The 26,116-nt window shown below is 34.6% G+C and overlaps 1 protein-coding gene across 1 annotated transcript in view; it reads right to left on the bottom strand.

Annotated features, from left to right (window-relative positions):
* The window catches only part of epb41l4a (erythrocyte membrane protein band 4.1 like 4A), a 126,595-nt gene that overhangs the window by 45,509 nt on the left and 54,970 nt on the right, over positions 1-26,116 (bottom strand). The window contains exons 4-7 of the mRNA XM_088909942.1: positions 8,141-8,192; positions 4,422-4,497; positions 3,882-3,979; positions 3,488-3,608 (exon numbers count right to left, since the gene is read on the bottom strand). Of these exons, the coding sequence (XP_088766068.1) occupies positions 3,488-3,608; positions 3,882-3,979; positions 4,422-4,497; positions 8,141-8,192 (347 nt within the window). The remainder of the gene's footprint in view (positions 1-3,487; positions 3,609-3,881; positions 3,980-4,421; positions 4,498-8,140; positions 8,193-26,116) is intronic.

Genomic DNA, 26,116 nt, shown 5'->3' with positions numbered 1-26,116 from the left:
TTCAGTTTTGTATCCATATTGTATTTTCAAGAAATCTGAAATTTTTAAAATAACTTTAATACCCATTATACAACATTATACAACAGGCAATGGTATTCCCTTTTGTACAAAGCAAATATACAAACTAGTCCCTGCTTCTCTCACTGTTTAATTATTAACTTTATTTAATCAGCAGTCTTTGGGGGTTTGAGACATTTCTACGTTCCTAGAATTCCATCCAGCATAACAAGCCCAAGAACTTTGTACAATATATTAGCTATCATTGATTAACGTAAACACCAAGCTGTAACTTAGATTTCCACAAGCCAAAATAATGCATTGACTTATTTCAACTATGTAGAGTGGGAGTTCATCTGAAGCCGCAAATGGAACTATTTTAACTTTTTCTTTCACAATCATTTCATGTGTGTTGTGTGGTTTGAATGAAATATTGTCTTCTGTGTGCATCTGTTATCCTGGCAGTGTTGTAAGCTGCCAATTCATACAATGCATGTTAAATAACAACATCCAGTTTAAAAACTAGGCTGTGTATTAATGCATGAAACCTGAACATGTAGTATTACAGTTTTCATTTTCTTTTCACTCATAGAAAAAGCAATTCCTTGCACAAATCAATGCATTTAAACATTTCTAGAACTCATCTGTTGGTGAAACCCAAAAATTGTCTCTGAAGGTTTGTCAGCATTTTTTTAAATAAAAAACTAACCAAACAGCAAGGTAGTTATTAATGACTATATCCTGCAGCTTTGGGGTTTGAGACCAGCAAATTGATGTTTTTAATCAGCCCTTGAACTCTGCAACAGATTGAGTGACTAGGTATAAAGAGGAATATGTCAATGTACTGTGAAAAATGACTGGTCCACTTCTGAAATTATTGCAGCTGATCAGAGGCAGACAATGAAGAGGTCCTGGTGTAAACTACAGCAGCTTCTGCTACGGTTCAGCATATGCAGTTACATCTCAGATATAGTTATGGCATTCTTGCTGTTTTAGGTATAGTGTCTCACATTACTGTAAAGTATGTCTTCTGTGATATTGAGCATCAGAACAGTTTACTTCAGGCAGCCCAGATTACTAATGCAAATGCACCCAGTTTTGTCAGATATTCTTATGTATTGTGTGAGGCTGGAAGATAAACTGAGGCCAAATAATAATTTGATCCAGGCTTACAGAAGTGAGGAACTTAATTTTGCAGATCTGGAAACAATGTGGAACCTATGAATATGAGAGAAAAAAAGCGGCACAGACTCTTTGATTCACAAAACAAAAGGAATAGGCGATGTAATAAAAAGGTCCTACTACCAAAAAATTCAATAAAAAAATCTAGCATAAATATAAAACTATGAGTCCATCAAAGGTTTCTCAAAGTTCTATTTTCTTTAATGGCCTGAGAAGGTCAAGGCATTCCATTTAGAGAATTCCATAGAAAACTCCCTTTCAGGGGCCTTTTCTAAGTGATACACCATTCTCCATAGGGGAAAGTGCAAAATTTTAATGGATTCAATACTATTTTTTCTTCACTTCACTTCTCCTGTACAATACACAGTAGTTCTGTTGCATTGCAAATGGAGCATGTAGCAATGGCACACGACTCTTGAGATTTTATTATTAGATAGAGTCAGATAAGCTGTTGCTCTGTATTCAGAGATGAATGTGATGGGCACATTGTTGTAGTCACACAGATGTATCCACAGTCAACACTGAAAGGCCTGCCTTTGATCTTTTACACTGAGCTAATGCTAAGCAGTTACACTTGGTAACATAATATTCACAATTTGCATTTCAACCATGTGTAACAGGCAGTTAGATAATTCATAATTGTAATCATAAAGACTGCTGTAAAACTACTGAAGAGAAAGAATGTAGGATGTTGATTGATTAATACTGCTTTACTAGCTAAAGTGACTTTACTCACAGATTTGGACAGTGATTTATTGGGTCTAGTTTCTAGATTGTTAGACCTACACGCCTTTTTGTTTTTAGTTTGACAGGATTTTTAACGCTTAGCTGGATTCCTTACTCTTTGTGCTTTCACTTCAGTTCCCCGGCATGTCGTTACGTAAAACTTAAAGGGGTAAATAATTACAAATGGTGCTTGAGTTAATCATCTTAGAGTCTTATTTCTTATGCCTAGAACCTTACCATGCCAGAACAACTCCCTTATTTTTACATTAGCTCACATGGTGTATCTGTGTTAAAGAGTTTTCTAGTTTTAATTTAAAAATATATATTCTAAAAATATATATAGATTTTATATACCGCTTTTACTTAAATTTTAGAAATATGTAACATTTAAATAAGCACTCAGATGCACTTACAAAGAAAAATTGATACAATGCAACTAAAGTACTTTCAATTTTCAATGTGTTTGTGAGGTTGCTTACCAATTATACTGAAGCATAACGAGATATGCTCACTCAATTACATTAAAGCACAGTGTGAAACAGAATTAAGGCAGGTTTTGCCTTTTCCAAATAATGTTTTTGTTCCAATTCTAAGAACCAATTTCCTCTCCCTTTGTTCTTTCTTTGCTATAGAACTAGCCCAGCTGGGTCTATTTCTTCATTTTTACTGATGCACAGCAGCCCATCTCATCCCCTGCAACTTTCTACTGCTTTGTTATCTGCTGTGCGCATAATGTGTTCAGCATCCTACAGCACAACTATGAAACTGGTTAATGATAATTTGAGACAATGGGGGAAACATAAAAAGCTGGGCACTGCTGAGGTCCTCGCTGTCCTGGAATTTAGGTTAATCACTTTGTAAGAGCGTGCACAGCCCTGCCAGCACAACAGAGTTCTTTCATTATAGCCTTGTCACTATGCCACTAATCTATTTTTCTTCAGCATGCCAAACAGGTGAGGAGGCTGAGAATAGGTCGGCATTGTAATTGTCTGACAGGGTCTTTGAACAGTATTCAATGAGCAGCTTGTATTACAAAGATCCTGGTTTTAGCTTAAGGGCACAAAGGCTGTCAAATCATTATTACAATGTATATAGCATCATTTGGTATTGGATTCACATTACTATTGCCATCCTGTTGACATACAGTGGACATTCTTTCCATGCCAAGCTTTAAGGCACTACCAAATATAATGAGATAAAATAATTTCAAAAATCACTATTATTATTATTATTATTATTATTATTATTATTATTATTGTTATTATTATTAACTTTTTAATTTTAAGTGGCTAAAAAAGTTCATTTTAATCATTCTTAATAAAGACTTATTTTAGTAAAGCATTAGAAAATATGAGTTGAAAAGATGGTACCATACAGTACATCTTGATTGCTATGTTTTAAAACTGTTATAAATAATATTGCATTACCGATGGAGTTTAAGCACACAATATGCTTTCCTTATTAAGAAATATTGGAGCACATGATTGCAGTTAAACCTCAGCAAGGTTTTTGGACACAATTCATATTCTCTTATAAGAAGAATTTGGCATTTACTGAACATAAAATCAGAGAATTTCCTTACACAATAGTTTTGTGGATCCTCTCAATTGCTTCCTCCATCTCTTCTTTCTGATCTGGGACAAAGCGATATTCTGACACGTAGCCTGCTGTGTGTTTATACGGATCATAATCTCCCAGCTCAGCTGCAAAGGAAAAGGAAGAAAAACATGAGATAATGTTAGTGTTGCTCTCTTTTATCCCTTCAGTTTAGAGTCTCCAATATGATTTTGGCCTACTTTTCTCTTCCACTTTGGAATCCACAATTTAAAAGCTGTCTCAGTCCAATAGCCTTTGCTTCAAAATAGCAGATGGCAAATATTAGGTATAGATATCAGAGATCTAATACCAAATTAAGTGGAATGAATAAGTCAAAGACGTAATTTTGTGAAGACCAAAATAAAGTAATGCATTCTTACACTGGATGGCGTAGGCAGCCAATTGCGCTGAAGTATTGAATGGGCATGGAAGGCGGCCTTGCAGCACATCTTGTTTCACTTGTAGGAAAAACTGGTACCTGACAGGAGAAACAGAAACAACATTTTAAAAACACCTTGTGAAAATGGATGACAATTTGGTTATTTTTCTGCCCTTTTCCAAATTGTTCCATAATTTCTAGATGCACTTATCTAGCAACTCTCTAAAACCTTTAGGCAAATTAGGCTTTTCAAGCATTCTTATGACAAGGGTTCAGCACCATTAGTGAAGACACAAACATTCATTTCTTTACTGTATACAAACATAAAATATTAAGAACAAATCATGTATTTGGGAAACTTATGCCAGATATAGAACCCATTTTAATAAATGATATTATTTCTAGATCAAGAAGCTGACCTATGATATTGCAACTTCATTTTGATTACTAACTTAAAAGATGAACAGAAACTGCTAAAAATCTTACCCAACTAACAAAAGGGGAAAAAGTCTTCATTTACTATTGAAACTGTGTAAAATACCTGGTAATTTCTTCTTTTAGTTTACATGGATCCTCTGCATAAAACTTGACTCCAAAGTAGAGTGTGTAAGGAGGTCCTGCTAGGAACAGAGACAAAACTCAAAGAACTGCCCAATTGTAACTTTTTTTCCCCATCATAGAGACACCTTCATTACATATATGATGCAAAAAATCTTATGATTTAATTTTTGCGATTTAATGATTTTCTTTAAGGTGACACACCAGACATTATGATTTTGTTATAGATCAGATGATGTTCCTATTTCACATTCAATCCAGACCATTAAAGGTTGTGTAAAATATGCCACAAAAATGTATTTTATTTACTGTGCGATTTCACCTCATACCTTTTAGGTATGTAGAAAATATTATTCTATTTGCATACCACTGCAAACTAGACTTTAGTTCAGTAAAGCATACAAGAGTACACATAAAACTTTTATTGCTAATCTGCTTGATACTGACAATTGATACTTCTTGATTGGTTTGCAGTAACAGAAAAAACTTTTGGCTTAATTTATTTTAGCTGTAAATATTTCCTTCAATCTTCCACCAAAGTATTCTTTTGTTAAATGAGATTAAAATAGTTTTTTGAAATTCTGGTCATTGGGGTAGGGTGCCACCTACTGGTCCACAACCATTCACCACACTTTTACTACCCAATCAGGTGACTTGTATAAAGAAACAGTCAGCATAATGCTCATCACATCTTCACACACACGTTCTTCTACAAGGTCTATCAAGGGCAAAACATTGATCAATTAATACAACCCTCCACCACACTTTTTTGCTTCAGTTGTTCTTGCCCATAGACTGAAGTCATTTCATACCTCAGGGTTATTTCTACATGGGATTTCTCATGGTCAGCCACTGCATTCTAATTACACAGAGGACTCATATGGTTGTAATTGTCCTGGGCCAGCATGGTGACCCTCTGTATTCCAAAACATCAGCTTATTGTTTTTTCTGGACAAGTCTTCTGACTGTTTCATCCTCCAGACAAAGTCTCTCAAAACAAAACCATCTTCAATCATGTCAAAAAAATTGCAATGTTCACTATTAAGTTTAGACATGGTTGTACTGTATCTGTGATTCTTCTTCCTTTAATTGTCTGAATGTCTGTTTATTTTTAAATCAAATTACTTTGGCAAATTTAACTAAAATCTACAGTGAGCACCTGGAACTTTCATGGGATCAAAAGACTTGGGTTCAGTGTTTTGTCACCCTAAGGAACTCACTATTTAAAATATAATAAAAATAAAAAACAATAAAGTGAGTTTATAAAGATTTTAATTTCAAAGGATTCCAAAGTGATTTAGGTACAGGAGGTGATCCACTTCAACCACTGAGTTTTATGTTTCATACAATGAATTTCACATATGAGACACAAATCCCATAGCTCATTCCCCCTTGCAATGCTGGGTTTAGAAATTCAAGTCCTGAGGAAATAGTGCCTCCTACTGGTCCACACTCACCACTTAAAGCTGAAAACTGGTTTAAAAAAATCACATACACATCAAATACTGTATGTGCTAATAGGTTCTGATGTAATACTTAAGACTAATGTGTCTTTATTGTGGTCCGCAAGCTTTCAGTATTATCTGCACCACAATACAGGAAAGTTTTGTGAATATACAGCTTCAAGCAAAATCAATGCAAATTCTTAATTAATTAAGTCTATCAGTGCATCGGGGAAGTGAGTTGATTATCTTGTCCTATAGATACAGACTATATTTTTATAAAAATATAAAACTAGTATGATCTTAATACAGATTTAATTTAACAACAGTGCCAGGTTGGACATCACCACTATTAGGAAGCTAACAAACCAGTGTTGTTAAATTTAAGTGCAGTAAATGTATTTCAGAAGATACAGACAAACCACAGTAATACAACTGCAAGAAAGAAATATATTGACACAACTGTCTTTAATCTCGCTTAGTTTGAAGGACAAACTCCTGGAAGAGGATGTTAAAACATCCTATCATCCCTATGATAAACCAAAAAGTTGCTGCATTGGTACTGGCTCTGAAATTTAAAAGTTTCTGGATATGATGGGGTGTTAGCCTGGCAAGGCTAGGAAATAATGTTCCAAAGGCCCATACCCATACCTTAGGAAAGCTGGGGACCTGAAGGAAATGGATCTTGTACTTCGCCCAGAATTTTGTTGTAAACTCTAATTCAGAAGATACAGACAAACCCTAAAATATTTTGTATTCCTGCAATGGCAATAAGCTGATTTACTGGATTTTTCCCTAGAACAAATGCTGCTTTCTTTGCATGTGTTTATTAACCAAAATAATATATGAAATTTACAATGAAAGTTCGGGAGGAATAACAGCAGCCAAGTTCAACTGGTCTCAGCTGTCCTACATCGTAATTATTCCTGATGTCACTTCCTCAAGTAAAAAAAACAACTATAAATATTATTCATAATCCCCTTCTCTTGTTTGCATATGTGTTTTGCATCCCTCCTCCACCCAAACTCCACCTTTGCAGCTGCCCCTTGGTCACACCTTACTCTACAGAAAATTGTCCCTCAGCCAAGCATGTTAAGCCAAATTAACCATGACTAAAATGCTCAAAAACATTTTCAATATGCCGGAAAAAGTGAACAAACAGTGGGCCATTGTGCAAACCAGTATTATCAATATAATTGAATATCAACATTTTTAGTTGTCTTACAGGGGCATTGTAGAATCTGACGGAAAGCCTGTCATATGAAACAGATTACCCAGCTGCAAACATACTCAGGTATAGGCAAACCTTCTCTTGGATTTTGTTTGTTCCTGGTTTTTCTTTAATTTTTCTTTAATTAAGCTTAAATGCTTAATTGAACCAGCGGTTAACAATTCAATCACTTGGATTTTACAGGTTGTAATCAGGTGCTAAGTGAGAGGTGTCTCTAAAACTTCTAGGGACCTATCTCTCCAGCATCAGGGTTGCCTGCCCCTGTTAGACATACAGTACACTTAGCTTTAATACATAAAATTGTAAAACAGCTGGACAATGCTAAATATCTGAGGGGGAGAATTTTCTCAAATAATAATCAAGCAGAAGCTGTTTGAAAAAGAACACAGAGATGAATGACATTAGAGTGCTATGTGCCCCCATTAAAAAAGTCACAGTAATTGCAGGCAGAATTGATACAGGCAGATGCTTATACAAATCCATAACTATATTTAAGCAAGTGATGGAAAAATGTGGGGGTGTGAATGAGATTTTAATGGATTAAAACTCTCTTTTAAGGCAATTAATAATACTTTTGATAAACTCACATAAATTCATGATATATGTACTGTACAATGCAATTTTTAGGTTTAATCACTGTTTAATTAGGATCTGGATTTGCAATTATACTATGTGACCTGAGTAGATTTAAAAGTAAAATCTGACTGAAATTTTCAATTAATTTATATACAAAGATGATAATAGCAGACAAAAGGCTTAAGAAATGGCAAGTGTCTATGGCAGCATTTTCTATTAGTTAGAACTGGATATAGTGAGTTAGTTGTAAGTTCGAGATATAACCTCTAGACTGTTTCCTATTTGTTTTGATAGAAGAAAGTGCCTCTATAAAAACAATAAACATTTTTCACACAAAGTACAGCCCAGGATATGTCAATATTAATTGGACTTAACTGCTTTGTCTATACTACTGATATGATCTTCAATCACAGAAAACACAATAAAAAAAATCACAGGACAACAGGGACTTACTGCTTATTAAATCTTTGTGTTCAGCAAGAGTCTTTGAGGGATCCAGCCAGTACTGTATTAAGAAAATAAAATACAATTCATTATTTAAAAAATAATTGACAAACTTTAAATAATGGATGTTACAACAGTCTGAGTAAGAAATGCATTCAGTAGGACTGAATAAAAAGAACTGATAAAAAAGAAGACAGATTTTTGAGGTACAGGCAAGACTGTAACACCTGGAACTAGATCTGAAAAAACACAGAAAGTGAGGTACTGTACATTCTTTTTGTTACAGAATAAATATGCATAAAATGCCCATATCAGTTTTGTTTTCTAAAATGATTACCTTAATGTCATAAATACAACACATGCAAAAACATCTATTATGTAATTTTGTTATTACATAAAATAATAATAACAACCTTCTTAGTCGTGGTAAAAAAGAAAGTCTCAGAAAGTGAAAGGTTTCATACAGCACCAATCCAAGTCCAAGAGCTTTTGAAATAGAAAACACTGCAGCTTTTCCTGTGTAACTTCGATCTTACTTTAAACGTGCAAAGATAGCACACATAGACACTTTAAGATTGCTCCTGATTCTGCAGTTTCTGATAGAAGCAAATTATGACATGTATAATTAGAGACTTTATGCATTATAACAATAATTATATAAAATATTTGGTTATTTTGCCCTAGTAATTTTGTTCATAATTAAATGCTCTGGTGTCTAGTACCTACTGTACCTTCATATATTCTTTAAGCCATGCACTCATTCTGAAACTCATATGCATTCTGGTTCTTAGAAAGTGTTAATCATCTAAAACTCAGCCATAGTACTTACTCATGAATCTCAAGTACAAATCATTTTAGAATAATTCACAAAATTATGCATTGCTGCTGTTGGTATATAGTTTGAAGATACTGGTGGGTATTGTTAAATGCCTTATTATGTTCCGTCTCAAAAACTTATGCTGAGAAAATGATGCATGCTGCAGATGTCTCTGTAGTCATTAATGATTCAAAGCAATATGCATCTTTTCCATTCTCTTAATCAGTGTCTTGGGGCAAATACTTCAACATCAACCTCTGCATAAACAGCAGTTCTATGAATGACAATTAATCAAATCTTAATGGACATGCACTACCCATACAGGAATGTCGTACACATTTACTGTGTGAAAAAAAAAATATTTCTCAGTATCAGAATGCTACTGTGCATAATATTTATTGATGAAAACAGTTATACATTTAGGGACCTTATATTATATTGATAATCTGAAGTTTTGTCACTGCATAAATATTTTGTAACCACACTCTTTAAATCTTTAAAAAATGTTAAACTTGAAGTACAACTGGAAAATATATTTCTCCTTTTAAAAAAGGGTCATAAAAATGTCAGCTTTGTCAAGTTGCAGATGCTGTTTCAATACTACTAAGTTGACATTTACAAGTGCTGTTTTTCAGATTTTCAATGACGTCAAATGAACATACACGGTAATATATTACATATTATAAATGCGATTTTGTTTTACACACTGAGAATCAAAGTTGTCCTTGAGAGATGAAACAGTGCAGTGCAAGGAGACCTGCTTCATGCTGTTCACACAGGCTTCTAGGCGGCTGGCGTGCTTCGCCGGGGAATGCACGCTTCGCTTCATCATTTTATTGCTGCCACATATCAAATCTCTAGCTGACTGGTAAAGGAACAGAATGCACTGATGATGTTGTGGAATTTGGATAATTTAAAAAACAAAACAATCCTGCCTAAGAAAAGGGAGTACCCCTGTAGTACAGAATGCAAATTATTGTCCTTCCTTACTAAATGGTGGATTTATTTCATACTGGGTTTTTTTAATAAATGTAATTCATGCTTGTCGCACTGCATAAAGCCAAATCAGCCAAATTAATAAATACGAATCTGGGTAATATGTATGGGTAGTTTTAAAAGTCACAACAGTATATGAAAAGAATTCTGTACAAAGCAATAAGAACAGTTTTTACAAATCATATACTTAAAAACTAGAACCCGTGTCTGTATGAAACTAATGCTTTGGGGGATTGGAAACGTCAGAACGAAGGTGGCGTATCCAAGGATACACCAATTCACTTCCATAGCCTGAGTACAACATTTATACACCACTAATAAAAAAGACAATTATATCAGGACACAGTTGTGCAGTATGTGCATTTCCAAAAAGGAAATATTCAAGTAAATTGCAACATGCATAAATCATACATACAAATTGATACAGTATATTAAATATGGTACTGAACCCCCAAATCCTGCAGAAAACTGATTTTGCTACTAACCTGTACTAAAGGCAATCATAACTCTTTACATGAAACATAAATGTTTATATGAAATATAATGTATTTTTATACAGCTCAAGCTACCACTACTAGATCCTCATTCAGTACGATGATGTTTTAGCCATCCTGTCCAGGAAGAGTCTTTAACTTAAGGAATGAGCATGGTTAGGTCTCAGTGTCCACTAACATGTCCTTTTATTGTATTTTTAATGTCATTAAATGTCACACACCTCCATTCTTCTGTGCCAACTGCATGTTTTTCAAACTAGGGGTCTATAAATTGCTTATTACATGTGAGTCATTAATACAAAACAGATACACAGGTACACTATGTTATCATGCATATACAAACACACTTGCTTTTTTGCATCCAACTATTTTGTCATTTTTAAATTTTCCTTTACAACACTCCCCTTCAGCCACTGCGCATAACACGGCCCTCTGGAATTCCCACCAAATGGACTCTAAAAGAAGCCAGACAGCCATAATACAAGTACAGTTAAAAGATCTGACATCTGCATGTGCAAAACATACCATAACCTCACTGTCCACCACCCCATCTTGGATCCAAGAAATAGAGAAATAGAGATCTCAATATAAATAATATCAAAACCAGGATCCAATGATTCCAGGGGAGGGAATGCCAGGGTTACATCTGGACAGAACTTTGTACATGAGTGACTAGGGACAAGTTATAATATAATAACATCTATAAGTACACATCTTCAATAAGAAAATCAAAATAATCATTTGTCTGAGATACTAGACGATAGGGTATTATCCTAGATTTTCCCAGGAAACCTCCTTATCAGAAATATTCAAATTCCTATTCCAAGCAGTAAAAACTGCTAAAGGCTGGCTTGAATGAAGTCTGTAATAGAACGCATAAATAAAGGAAGCCAATCCTTTTGTTTTGCCCTTACAATCTAGCAGATTATGCAGTGGGTGTGCAGACAATATTGCCGCCCAGGGGATGCCACAGGCATGCTTTGCAGAATGTTGATATAAGTAAAAATAGATAGAGGAGCCAGGTAGCTCAAATTGAGACGGCAAGAACCTAAAGAACAGAGACCATCCTCATTAAAAATTTATGCTAGTATATTTATTCCTTTGTTCCAATGTTGAAAAGAGAAAGGAGGATTAATCGTTAGGAGTTTCTGAGAATGGAAAAAAGTAGAGGTGAGAATGCCAGGTCTTCTAGCATTTTGTAAGTCTTTCCATTGAACACCAAGTTGAAACGAAGTACATAATTAAGGGGACAAAATGCGATATATAAATATACCATATAAAATACCAATAAAATATAAATACCAGTTTAAAAGAAACCCTGTCTAGAAGGAGAAACCTGACTTTCTTTAAATGGACACCATGACACAGGAATTAAACTAGTGTTCATAAAACAAAGGAGCAGAAATACAATTTGAACTTTGTTAGTGCTAAGCCCCGGCTGACATTTTATGATGCAAACTGGTAAATTTAATATGTGTACACAGTTGCTTTCCCTTCACTGGAATTTCAAAAAATGTAGTTTCTTTCCTTTCCGGTACCAGTAGAGGTACACACAGTAGATCATTGAAATAAAAAATGTATGTGAGGAGTAACACTGATTTTTATTAGGGAAGCACACACTTGAAAGGAATTGGGAAAACATCCCCATCTGCTCGTTTCTGTCTAAACACAGTATACCTACAATTTCAAAATTCTGCCTTGTGATGTACTGTTTTGTAATATTCAATCTGATCTGAGAAAGTAACTCCAATAAAATATTTTCCAAGTCTCATCTCTCTGCTTTTTAGATGCTTCTATCCATTGCCAAAAGAGATCATTTTCTAACTCATTACCTCCAGCCTCGTCACTAACAAAGCAAAACAGGGTGGCCTTATTTTACCATAATACTCAAACAAAGTCTTTAAGTTTTAGAACATTTTTTAATAAGACTACTGTACAGTGAATCAGAAGGTATATCCCATAAATTCTTAAACCAGAAATATTTCTTTTTTGGCAATCTGGATAATAGCATATAATAGTCTTCTAAATCCATTAAATTATATAGCAACCACACATTAAGATGTATCTGTAAACAACAAAGATGATTTCACTCAAGACAGTGAAGGGGCAGGTACGTACTGTATCTTGATGACTGTTTAGTAAAATACTTTCATCTTATTTACCGTCAGATAAAATTTAATCTGCTCAAAGAGGAAGATATTACTGTAAAATAAATGGATTCTTTAAGGCAATGTTGATCTTGCCAGGTCTTTATCAACCAACATTTTGGATTTAACTCCCACCTGCCCTTCTACAACCTGTTTAATAAATAATTGTCAGGATGTAAACTGTTTAATTCACTATTACCCTGCTGTTTGTTAATTTGGCAAAAATCAGATCTGTCTTATTGGTAAAAAAATAAGTAACTTAGAAATAATTCATAAAGCAATATTAGGCTCCACTTCACTCTGTAAATTGAACTTTCTTAAACTGCTCAAAGCTTCATTTGATTAGGCAACTGTGATAAGGTGGATTGGTATAGACAAGAAAAAATACAGATGACTACATCTACCATTATTGCCTAGAGCAAAGTATATGAATAGATCAGAGATCTGTGAAACACTAGCATCAGTAGTCAGTTTTTTATTAGCAACATTGACTCAGAAGTTCAAATTTCTGTAGCCATTTCACCCACTTATGGACTGTACTCATTTATTTTTTTAATATACAGTAAGTACTAGATACTGTACATCATCACTTACTCTCTTGATTTTTCTTTTTTGAAACTAACCTTTTTGCTTCTAACCATGAAGCATTCATCTTCTTTTGTACTTCTGTTATGGGATTACACCTGTAGATTGTAGAATATATTGTTTTGATTGTGTGGTAAAATATTTTCGTTCACAAGGAAGAAAAGCATTTCCACTATCAGTGCTAAACCCAGAGGTCTAAGCTTTGGGTTTCACAATTTTATTTTACTTCTTTTGCTCTAACATCCTTATATTCCTGTGTAATTTCTATTATATGTATTATATTGCATATTCATATTAGCCTATTTTTTGTTGTGTTGCTTAAACATGACTTCCTTTAAAATATCTCCACACTAAATTGTCTGCTATGACATTAATAAGAACAGCATTTTGCCTCACTCGCTCAGCAATGCTAATCACTGCACTACCATGCTACCCTGTTTTATGACCAAGTAATGAAATTATCTTTCCTCATGACAGTCTATAAGATTATCGCAGTAGAGAGTAATTTCAGTCCTCTAAAATCAAACAGCAATTAACCAAATAACCTTACCCCATACCAGCACCACATGTTACTGTATATACATACTATAAAAGCTTAGATACAATAAAATTTGTAATCAAGATACCAACTCTTAGGGGACTAAGGTAAGTGCTAACTTTTTGTATAGTAAGAAGTAAGACCTGGTTAACTAACCCAAGCACTGGCACAAGACAGTTTCTCAGTCATAATGGAAAAAGTGTGTAAGTGGTTCACTGAAGCATTGTAATCATATTTACAGTATCTTCATAAGTCAAACGGGTAGTGAGCTTTCATGCTTATTTACCCTTTTGTTAGATAAAATAATGTGAGTTTTGTACAACTTTATGTTAAAAACACCTTTAGGGAAAAAACAAACAAAAACTGTTAAGGAAAGAAGCCTTTTAAGCTATTTTCATAATGTATTTGGTTCTTTTGCTAAATGCCAGTCAAAATGAAAAGAAAATTATGCACAAATGCATTGAAATAAGTTAATTTGATTTGTAATCTTATCTTATTTTTATTAATTACAGTACAATACTCCAGTTGGTGTGTTTCAGTGAAAGCTAATATTAAGTGAGTAACATATTTGTCCAAAAAAAAATAGAGATGCCACGTTTCTTAATATCCGCCTGCAGTTGTGCAGCTTCATCACATTACTGAAATAAGAAAATGTATAAAACTAGACAGACTGTTGTCAGTCTATTAATGAAACAGATAAAGAGGTTATAGATTAAACAAATTAAAAGAACATTAGTTGATTTATTAACTAGGGGAAAAATGTAATTGTACATCACTCTAGGTCTTTAAGCAAGTTTTACATATGTCTCTAAAGGACTTAGGCAATGAGTTTCACAGGCAATGTACAAATAGGTATCAGCTCGGGGGTGTCTGTGGTCAAGCACCCCCAGTATTTTCAATCATATTATTCTTAAGATGGGGTGTGGCAAACCAGCTGTGGTAAAGATTTTTGTTATGGTTGACTTGCCATAAGAAGTCACTAAAGCCACTAATAATTGCAAATAGACACACTTGATGGGAATTACTTAATAATTGTTCAAGGGTTACCAAACCACAAACTCGCATGAGAGAAATTAGTTTGCCTGGGTTACAAAAGATGTGCTAGGTGGTGTTTGGTTGTTGATGTGTTGTGTAAGGGAGGTGAGTTTTTGTTAAACAGAGCCTCCTTGACTTGTAGTTACAGGCCATGATGTGTTTTAATGTACTCAGGCCTCACAAGCCACCTTGTTTAGTGGGAGGGAAATCACTATTGGTGAATACAATTTGGCTTTATGTCTGGGAGGTTAGAATTGGATTGTGTATTCACAATGCTAAACAACTTTTCTGACTGTAAATTTTGATAGTTTATCAATAAATGACTTATCTGTGAATCATACGTGATGTTTGATCTCAAAAGGAGTCTACGCTGGACACCCACTGCCAACAAACAAACAATCTTCTGTATGCATTTCATTAATGGATACATTTCAAATTAAGAAAATTGGTACTGCAAAAACAGCCCCCTGTTTCTGTACTTAATGATTTAACAGAAAGCAATATATCAATGAGCTCAATGATGGTGAGGAAGCTGATCCCAGAACTGAAACAAAGCCTAAGAAATTTCAGCAAAAGTGGATGAAATTCATTTGTCTTCATTCTAATGACTATTTGTAACAAAGATGCAACACATATAGTTTTAACAAAGTTTTCAATAATTTAATAGGTTTTCTATATTTTCAAATCAGGTACCAAATAATTTTAAAGGTTGGTGGCTATGACAGCACAAGGGAAGGCTCTAAAACGATTGTGTGGATTCTGGTCCATAGTAGTGTAAGAAATCTCAGGTTAACTGTCCTAATATATTTGTGCAATAAAGTTCTAAAAATAACCTGAAATGTGACCATTTAGTGCCTTATGAGCATGAGAAACTTAAAAATTAGTGCTAAATTTTGAAAGAAACCAGTTCAGTTTACTAAGGAATGTACAGTACATGCTGAATGTACGGAATGTATATGCTGATTTACAGTAGATTTTATGAGTACATGATCTACATATTGAACGAATTGGACATATTGAAGTAATTTAGTGGAAAATCCAGAAGGTAAGACTTGATTAATTTATGGCATGTATCAATATTTCAGTTTTTCTGATAGACTAAGACCTTTTTTGTCAATATTTTCCCATACAGATGGAAAAAAATTAACTTTGTTATGTTCCTAAAATGAGCTTCAAATGACAACACAGTGTCAAAAGTAACACCAAGGTTTCCAACTTTGATTAAGGATTCAATTTCAGAACCAACACTGAAGATACTTTGCAAAGGTAATGTTTGGAACTACTGTAGGGAGCATAACCTAAGTCTTGCCACAGTTTGACTCAAGAAAGTTCTGTTACATCAAACCTTTATTAAAAGCCACCTCCAAAAAACAGAAATAATAGATTTGGTCTGTATGTAAATCTGAGCATCAGCAGCAGCGAAACCTAAGACCACAATGGTGAATTCCAACACAAAACCATGTTGTGAGACAACATCAAATTTATAAGGAGCCAAGATGTATAGTATGAGTTGGCTTCTTTTACCCGAATAGCAGCCAAACCAATGAAGGAAAGTGTCCCTAGATCAATTTCAATGCGCTCCAGTTAGATAACTTGTTTGACAGTATCCAAAGGTGCGCTTAACACCTAAGGTATATGTATGTGTATGGCATATGATAAGGTGCATTTAGATTTTCATAATGCTTTTCAAAATGTATTAATTCTCAAATTACAGGCAGTAAGGTGTCAAAGAAACAGGAGTATTTGGATTGAGAATTGAATATTAAATAGAAAAAAAGGGAATAGATAAGGGGTAAATAGTCACACTGAGATGTAATTAGTAAAGTGCCGCAGTGATCCATAATAGAATTGCATCTCTTTCTTAATTTATACAAATGATCTTGATTCTAGTATAGGTTGTAAACTAGCCAAATTTGCAGGTTATACCAAATAAAGAGCATTAGCAAACACTGAGAAGCAACAAATGATATTCAAAAAGATTTAGACCATGTGTTAGTTAAAAGGGTAGAATAATTAATAAAAAATAAAACATTAAGAGGGCCTCATTTAGAACATTGTGCTTAATTTTGGGCACTACATTTTAATAAAGATATTTCTGCGCTGGAATCTATCCACAGAACTGCAACTCAATACATTCTAGGTAAAAGTCCTCACTGACAGGCTACAGGAACTTTTAAGTTTTGAATAGAGTACACAACAAGGGGACCTGACACAAATATTCAAAATCCTAAAAATCAGTAACAAATTTAACCCGGCGCATTTCTTAACAACAACTGCGAAGCACTGTGAAGTCGAAACTACATGAATACGCATTTAAAACTGAGAAGAAGAGGCACTTCTTTACCGAAAGGATTGTGCGAGTATGGATCAAGCTACTCAGGCAAGTTATTGAAGCCGATACCCTGGCTTCTTTTAGGAAATGGCTGGATGAAATCCTTGGATAAATTAATTTATAATTTATAACTACCAAATGGGCTAGATGAGCCAGATTTCCACTTCACATTTGTAACCTTTCTTATGTTAAGTCCCAAAAGAGGAAAATATTAAGTTACACAGAATTAGAATCCATTAGTAAATCATTAATTACCTAAAAAAAGGCTGTTTCAGGAAATAATTAATTGTAGTTAAAATCACTATCCTTGACATTAATGATACACTGCAAAATACAAATTACATGGCAGAATGTCATTCACAACATTTTTGTTGTTGCCATCTACAAATGACTGGAAGGAGGACAAAAGACTTCTTTTATTAGTCTATCAAGGACATAAAAAACATAACTACTCCAGGAAAACACATTTTTTGACATAAGTGTCCTTCAGAAACATTTTTTCGGTACATCGAATAAAGGACAATTCTTTACTCTTAACATTTTTATAAAGATTTCCCACTACCATAGTACATTTCATTGTAAACGTTTATTTTCAATGTTGTCTTAATTTCTATGCCTTTGTTCAGAAACATCAAACTATTTATTTGCAAATGACCTGTCCCCCTTTTTATTTCTTTAGGAGATAATTACTTGTATTTTAAAGGGATGTAAGATGCCTTTCAATACCATACTGTCTTTTGCTTGTACAGAGAAAGATCCACTGTTGCCAATACATCCAGACATCATCTAGAATATATCCAAGCAATTACCGTTTAACATATTTTTCTTTTCGTTTTGAAGAAAGAAATATGAAAACAAAAATAAAGGTATGATTAAGGGAATGTAGTTTGTTACATATTCTTTGTATAATAAAAATAAACAATTTTAACAAAGCTGATTCTTTAATGATAAAACATGCTGTTGTGTATATTAGCAGCTGTCTACTTTTGGAATGTGCAGTGCTTTACAAATTAATTGATACATTTGTAACAGTTGGAGAACAAAACAGCTTTCTTCCTTTGTTATATGGACACTCAGCAGATTCCATCCAGCTTTCTGTATCACATAATCAAAAATAATGTAAAAATTGTGTTTTACAGCCTTACATACTAGATGCACTAGTTCAACTAATCTACATACTGTACATGTTGCAAGTACAATGCTAGAAATTATTATTTTATTACCATGACTGAAAAGAGGAAGGAGAAATGTTATGATAACACCTATTATCTTAAAATAACACTCACCTACCTTGGGAGTACTTCAACATTCAGATATGAAAATCATTGGCAATTCTGAGATGCCACATTTAATAACTTGAGCTCGTGGAACACCTGCAGTCACACTGCCAGCAGCATCCCAAATTCTGCTAGGAAGATAAGCTGGCACCTTATGAATAAGACCACACAATAGCTAGAGAGAAAATTCATGGAAGTGATTATGATATATAAGGAAAGATAATCCACATGCCAGAAGTAATATACAATTGAAAAGGCTGAATAAATTGTGTAACTATTATTACACTTTGTCAGTTAACTTTAGAGTTGAGAAGCAAAACAGTCTTTGTGCTATGCCATTCATACTGTAGGATAATAAAATTACAGTGCTGCATATTACTGTTCTTTTTGCAAGGTGTCCATGCAGAGCACTGAGAGGATGGGGTTGCTTTCCAGGTTTGCTCGCACCCTGAAGTAGGGCTCAAGCTATCAGCTTACCAGAGCTCTGATGCTGATCTCCGTTCTATTCTCTATGTTACAGGGTATACGTCAGTAAAATATATTGACACTCTTAGCATTATTTTATTCATTTCTGCACTTGGATGTCAGATGCAGTATGTTGAAATCTTATGCATCACTAACGTGTTATAGATGGAGGACAAGTTTTAGATTGTCTAATGTATGTACTAACTAAAGGGACCACCATGAATAGTGATACAATTACGTCTCATCTCTGTTCTTATGTAAGACATGGTAGTAAAATATATGATTGTTGTAGTGTTTCATAGCCGTTCAGGGACGCCAAATATGTAATCATAGTGGCTCTCTGAAGGCACCAGTTCTGTAGGGTTTGGGCATTTACTGAGACAATTATCAATTGTAGCAGTAAATCACAAAGTTGATTCTTTTGATGGCTTTAGAATCCAACCACGCGACATAACTCAAACAACGCACACACACACAGGTACTAATACACGAGGATACATTTATTAATACATAGAATATGCATGTAAACCTAACAGATCTTATCGAGAGGGTTATCAGAATACAAAAGGTATATATTCAATCAGTTACGAAGTGTTACACATCAAGAGGACATACGTTCAGTATATCATTCATTAAGACCGTTTCGTAAAGTGAACTTGGTTACAACTTCTACATTAGATACTCAAAACAAGTACATAACTCTTAGGAATTAAATTGATATCAACTGGTTGGGATAACAATTGAATTCTCGAGCTGTAATGCATTGAAGTTGAATACTCATCCAATTTCTGGGGATTCAGATCTCCTGCAGGCACAAACAATCAGCTGCAGGCTTGTTGCTGTCCAATCCGCGCTCTCTGGCTCCGTGCCAGGTTGTGCTGTGCGGCTTGCGACGGTGCGCTGCTGATGCTCACTGACCGGCTAGTTAGTGTTGGCTTTAACTAGCAAAGTTTGTGCACAGGAGAAAAGATGACTGTGGATCCCAGCAAGTCAGGAAGAGGACCGGTTCGTTCCTGATGAAGAGCTAGTTCTGAATAGTGATTCAGTTGTCCACAGTTCTGACCTGTCCACGAGGCCTGCTGCTGGTTACTCTCTGGCAACCTCCACTCTAGACTCTTAGAACAAAGGAAAGTTCTGGCACTCGGACACACTGGCCGTTCCGTGGTTGTCCGGGCTGAGTCTCGGGATGGTCAGGAGGCGCGCTGCGAGAATGTCCTGCCCTTGGGAGCCTTCTGCTCCTGGGCCGTCCTGCCCTGGAATTCTCCTTTGAATTCCCTTTAGAACAGTCCACAGAATCCTCTCCAGAATCTTACTGAATCTCCCGAATCTGAATCTCGTTGAATCTCCATCTCCAGGCCTGTGTTGCCTGTTTTTACCTGGAGGAACTTCAGCTTGTTGATTGGCTGAAAGTTCCATGGGCATCAGAGTCCCACGTGGGTTACTCAGCCCTACCAGTCCCTGATTGGTTGATCAAGGTGAGATATGAGTCACTTAGTCCTGACACTTAGGAATGCAGTCCAGATGTCCAACTGGCACTCCCTAGACAGATAGGCGCCAATGGATGACCATTGATCATGATAGCCAGGCTTAGCTAAGTGCACCCCCCTTTGGGAGCTGTCCTAGGAAACCTTAAATCACCCTAATGGTCTCTCTGTGGCTGCACCACAGAGATGAACAGAGAAATGGGGCCTCATTTGGGAAGCTCAGAAACACTTAATTCTGCCTTATTATTAAGCCTCGCCGCTACATTGTCATTTTATCTATTTTCGTAATTCTCAACAACTCTTACAAGACTTAATTCATGCAATTGGAGCCTTTGCTGAGTAACATTGTTTTGTGAGTTTTTTTATGTACTGTAGGATTTTACATGCAGAACCCTACAGTAGAATTCACTGGAGTAGAATTTTTAAAAACTCTGATGTATAATATTGAATTTCAGTTTCTGTATCAATTCCGTAACTGGACAGATAAAATAAAAATGAAGAAATATTTATTAAGGATTTGTACCAAGTGAGAGTCCTGGAAGCAAAACAGTAACTTAACCGAGGTGACTTTTCAAGTTGCATAACATGGACATCTCTCTTACATTGTCTGTTGTCTGTATAGTTGCATGGTGTCTGTCTTAGCTGTGCTGTTGTCACCTTGGTCCTTCCACTTCTTATCTCTTTTAACAGTGTAATCTGTTTTTGTGCAAGCTGTCAGTTTAAAATAAAATTAAAAGCATCCCAAAATTGAATGTGTGCAAACTCAAGACACGCTGTCTTGACAAAGAAAATAAGAATTTGTTAAGCATTGTATAAAACCACCAATTCAATGATTTAAGCATTATTTATTGATTTACTTACTTAGGAATATTAACAAGTGGAAACCCTTATGATCAGTGTTATGCAACATTCACAGCTTTCCTTCCATAGCAACCATACAGGTTCAACACACATAGACCCCCAATAAAGCAGGATTTCTGCACCCTACATGCTGTAACCTTTAAAAATATTTCTGGGGAATTATTAAAATCTGGGATCAGGTTGGCCTTCCCAGTTTAATTTGGTTCCACTTCAGGGAATTTCCCCTGTAAACCTAATCTTAAACAATGTTGCTTCCCTTTTAACCTACAGTATAGGAAACATTACTATTCTTTTCCCTGCCTAAACATAACTCTTGAGTAGTCTACTATACAACTAGCTGATTAGACATTAAGCTTCTATGTGCTGAATGTTTTACACAGAGAAAGGTAATGACATACAGCCACAGCAGATCTTAGTCTCTCCACCTTTTGCACATTTTTCTTTGACTAGTCTGTAACAGACCACATCACAGATGGCTAAAAGACACACTTGCTCTGTTACAACACACTGATACCATCACAACCTTAACTTGCTTTCCTAGATTTTGTCTACGTGGACCTGTCAAGCATAATGTCTTACACCTGTTTTTAATTATTTTAGCTGCTTGAAAGCAACTAATTTGCCTGTTTACTCTATGCTGAGAAAAAAAAATCATAAAAACCTAATGCTTTGAAAAAAATTCTCATAATATACAGTCACTAGAAAAATATTTCTTAAATAAGGTTTAAATTCAAGCAACTACTGATATGGTTATATACCACATTAATAAGTCCTTCAATTTATGTTGCATAAATTAAATTGACCTATAGCTTAGAGAGATCAGAAATTATGTTGTTAAAACAGGCTTTTAACTGAGAGAGTTTTGCTGGGAAGGAAGTGCTCTGATAACAGTATTTAAACATGTTTGAGAATAATGTACATCTCATATATGATTTATAGAACACATTATGGAGTTAAATCTAAAGAACAAATTAACCATGGGGATGCCTTAAAGTAGATCATAATTTTTGAAGATCTTTATAAGATTTACAAATGACTGCCTTTAAGCAATATTGCCTATTAAAAACGGGTCTTCAGTGTAAGTGCTTGTATTGATAACAAGGAGCAGAACAATAATAAAAGAGCACTTTTAAAATGTTTTTGATTACTTCTCATCTTTCATATATTTCAGTGCTCCAATGTTAATTTTGTATGATATATTTTTACTATATTTTAAAACGCAAAGATATATCCCACCTTAATAGTATGATTCAAACATGTATGACCAAAGGTAATGATGTCTACATACGGTGCACAATGACTACTTTGATGTATTGCAATTCACTTGCAATTCTTCCAGCTTAGGTTTATACATTTTCCTCAGGCACCTATGCAAAACCACCCTACAATTAGATCTCTTTGTCAAGTTTAAAATATATATATGAAAACTAGGACTACATGCTGATCTGTAGTTTTTCCATCAGGAAGATATGATGTATTTTTCTAGGTATGAAATTCCTACCACTTTACAAGGTTCTGTTCCATTAAGTTTACAAGCTCAGAGCAGCAGAATTCATTGTATCATAAATCCCTATGAGAGGGCAGCTTCCTGTGATGGAATGATCTTTCACTTAAGGTAACATGAGATAAAAAGCTCCATTTCTCTTAAATAGCAAATGTTCAATGAGGGTGATTTAATGGAAGGCATGCTCTGGGTAAACATTTGAAAATTTCATAAGACTAAAATGCAAAATAAAGTAATGGACAAGCCAGACAAGTAAGGAGAGGTGTAAGAAGTATACTGAGATACCTGATCTTCAATTTCCTCAGCCAGCGCAGAATACTGATTACTGCTTGTTATGAGATGAAAGAACAGGAGGACGTTCTCTAACAGCTGTGGTATTTATAGTTCAATGAATATGGGCACAGCCAGTCAGCCTTCACTGTCAACTGCACACATGCATCACACCTTACCCAACAGAATATATCAATGAAAATAATATTCAGCACAAGCAGCTGAAGACTCTATGTGTGACATTTTGGCAATTTCATGTCTTCTATAGTTCATTATCTGAGAAGAATAATGTACAGATGATTTATGGTAATAACAATGTGATTAATGTCTGGAACAACTAAAGGCCTAGTACTTAGTAATCAATTACAAATACAGAAAATGTAAAGATGCATAAACCATACACACGGTTTAGCAGGACTACATGTGCAGTCCTAAATGTGTTGAAAAAATATATAATAAGTTCTGTCATATCAGTCATTTATGACCCTTTATATGGAATAAGACTACCTTTAAAAAATTAAGAAATTAGCAAGTAAATGAATCATGAAATATATTCTGATGTTTCTATATCACTGCTTAAATCATACGACGTGACAGCTCTAGCAACCTGATTATTAGTAATGAAATGATTATCTGCTGTTTTTTTAGTTATGAAAAAAATATTTATTTCATATGAATCTTAACAAAAAATCTAAGATGTGTTTCTTAGGCCATGTCACAATATCCACATTTGCGGTTTCATAGCCTCCTGGCAAACCTGCAAGGGTCTGCAAGGGTTTGAGGAGTCTCTTTTCTATGTTTCACAGGGGAGCTCACAAGCGCCTCCTGTGAGCCCTTTATTTGCCCTTCACGTACTGTAAGTCCATCCAACATCAGACGAGACTTCAAGGGAAAGGAATTACCCCGAATTCCTTGTGGAATTGTGACATGTCATGTTCTAACCAATTAAAGCAGAGTGAAGTTGCATTGGACAATAAAATATTTAAAAGTTAAGTAAAATTTAACTAATAAGATTTTATTATATTATTTTATATAATATAAAAAACAATTTTATTAGGCTACCTTTAGATTTAGGTACAAAGTGTTGACATTAAGCTACTATTTCATTAACTGATACCACATTTCAACTGATGAATGTTCATTTACCTACAGATCCAGCCACTCAGAACTCGCATTAGTTCTTACTACCACGTTGGTGGCACTGCGGCACGGCAGGGTGTGTGGGTCAATGGGCAAAGACAATCAATTGGTGACACTTGTTGGTCTGTGAGATGACAGGGAAACAATTGCTTCATGTTTTTCTTCTGTGCATCTTTTAAACCACTTAATATGGATTTACAGTATGTAACTAAAGACAAATTGTGATAGATGAAAGTAAAAACAACAGAAGTATAATGTCTCTGAACATCATAAATGATATTCATTTCCAAATATAAATATATTACACCTAATGTATATACAGTAGATGTTAGTGGTAGATAAAAATTAAAATTAAAATACTCTACAGAATTCCACTTTCTTCATAAACATTTTCAAGGTCTTTAGCTTGGTTACTTACTGTACTATGCTTATTTTGGTATAGTTTTGATTTGCTCTTTCTACAGTAACTATATAAAGTTTATATATTTTATATATATATGCTGTCATTATTGCTATAAAAATGTTGTAGTACTTTTTAAAATAAATATAATAGGGAATATTCATATGGAATTGTATAACTAAAAGGACATTTTGCAAGCTAAAAATAAAAATAACTGAAGTATAATAATGTCTCTGAATCTCATTAATGATATTAATTTAACAATAATAATGAAAAATAATATACATGTATAGCAGGTAGTGGTAGCTAAAAATAAAAAAAAAATAAGGTACACAACAGTATTTCACCGTCTTCATAATAATTTTCTGCATTGGCATCTTTAACTCAGTCACTTGCTGTGGTTACTTCAGGAAGGTGTTGACACACTACTTTAACTACAGTATATGTGTTGTAATAGAAAACCAAACACCAGTCAGAGTGATGCAGGCTCACACCTGCTTAGCTTCAGTGGGTTGCCAGTTGTGAGTTGCAGGGTAATATGGCTGCTGGCCATAAATCTAACGTAAAAGTAAAAGTAAAGAAAAGGTAAAAAGTTTCCTAATTACTTCTGTTTCTGAAATTAGCATTAAAACAAAATATAAAGCTTTTAATGCTGATGTGAAGCTGAATAAAAGCACATCACATTCACAACAAATGATAATAATAAACTATGTTTTTATATATCCAGCTGAGTAATTTTGTTTTATAAAACAGCCCTACTTTCTTTTTTAATATTAATTTAATATTCATCAAATTGTAACATACAGTTAAAAAATTATTAAAAGTTGAAACAGTAAACAAATTAAATTCTATGATTGGAAAAAAGATTGTTTCTCCTGGGCTGAGTATTGACCGGAATTCGAAAACAGGAATCTTTGGGTGACAGATTAAAATTTTACTTCGCCCATTTTGAGTTGAGTCTGCACAGCATGAATGAACACGTTAGGTTCCTCTTAAGTTCACAACTCTTGTGCAGGGACATATGAGTTGACATTCAATTTCATCAAACTGTGAGCAGAGAATGAAAAAATCTTAAAAGAATTATCTTCTAGTGTGTACTTAGCCACTGGAAAAGAAACAACACAACAGCAGAAGGCATTCAGTCAGTGAGGGTATGCAAAAACCCTTTTTATAATAGTGCAACCTCAAATGCTTGTGCACCTTACAGTAAGTCCCTCCTGTTCTGTGTCATGTACAGTCCTGGAGAAGGGCTTAGGGTTTAGTGTGACTTTAGGGGCTCGTTATTAGATGGAGTAAGAGGGCAGTAGATTCATACAAGATAGAGATTCTTGTCTTAACATCATTTTGAGAATTCAATGAAGAATGAGCTACTGACCCAACCTGTTATGAGATCTACCTGATCTGTCTTCTAGGTCTAGGTCAGAGGTCAGAACATCTGTGTGTAAATTCACAGAAAGAAACCACATACCAACTGAGTAACTGTGGCACCTGCATGTGAGTTTTGTAGATGCAACTGTAGACCATGAGATTCAGAAATGAATGGTTCCTGAAGAGTCTCTGAGAATGGTTGAGTTGGTTTTGGAAGAAATGTTTTCTTAAAATAATTTTGAGTGAAGTACTCAGCCAGTAAGCAGTTTAGC

This window comes from Atractosteus spatula, chromosome 3 (assembly GCF_055471065.1).
Source record: "Atractosteus spatula isolate fAtrSpa1 chromosome 3, fAtrSpa1.hap1, whole genome shotgun sequence".
Classification (NCBI taxonomy): Eukaryota; Metazoa; Chordata; class Actinopteri; order Semionotiformes; family Lepisosteidae; genus Atractosteus; species Atractosteus spatula.
Note: the sequence above shows the minus strand (reverse complement) of the source record. Positions and strands in the feature narration are given on the sequence as shown.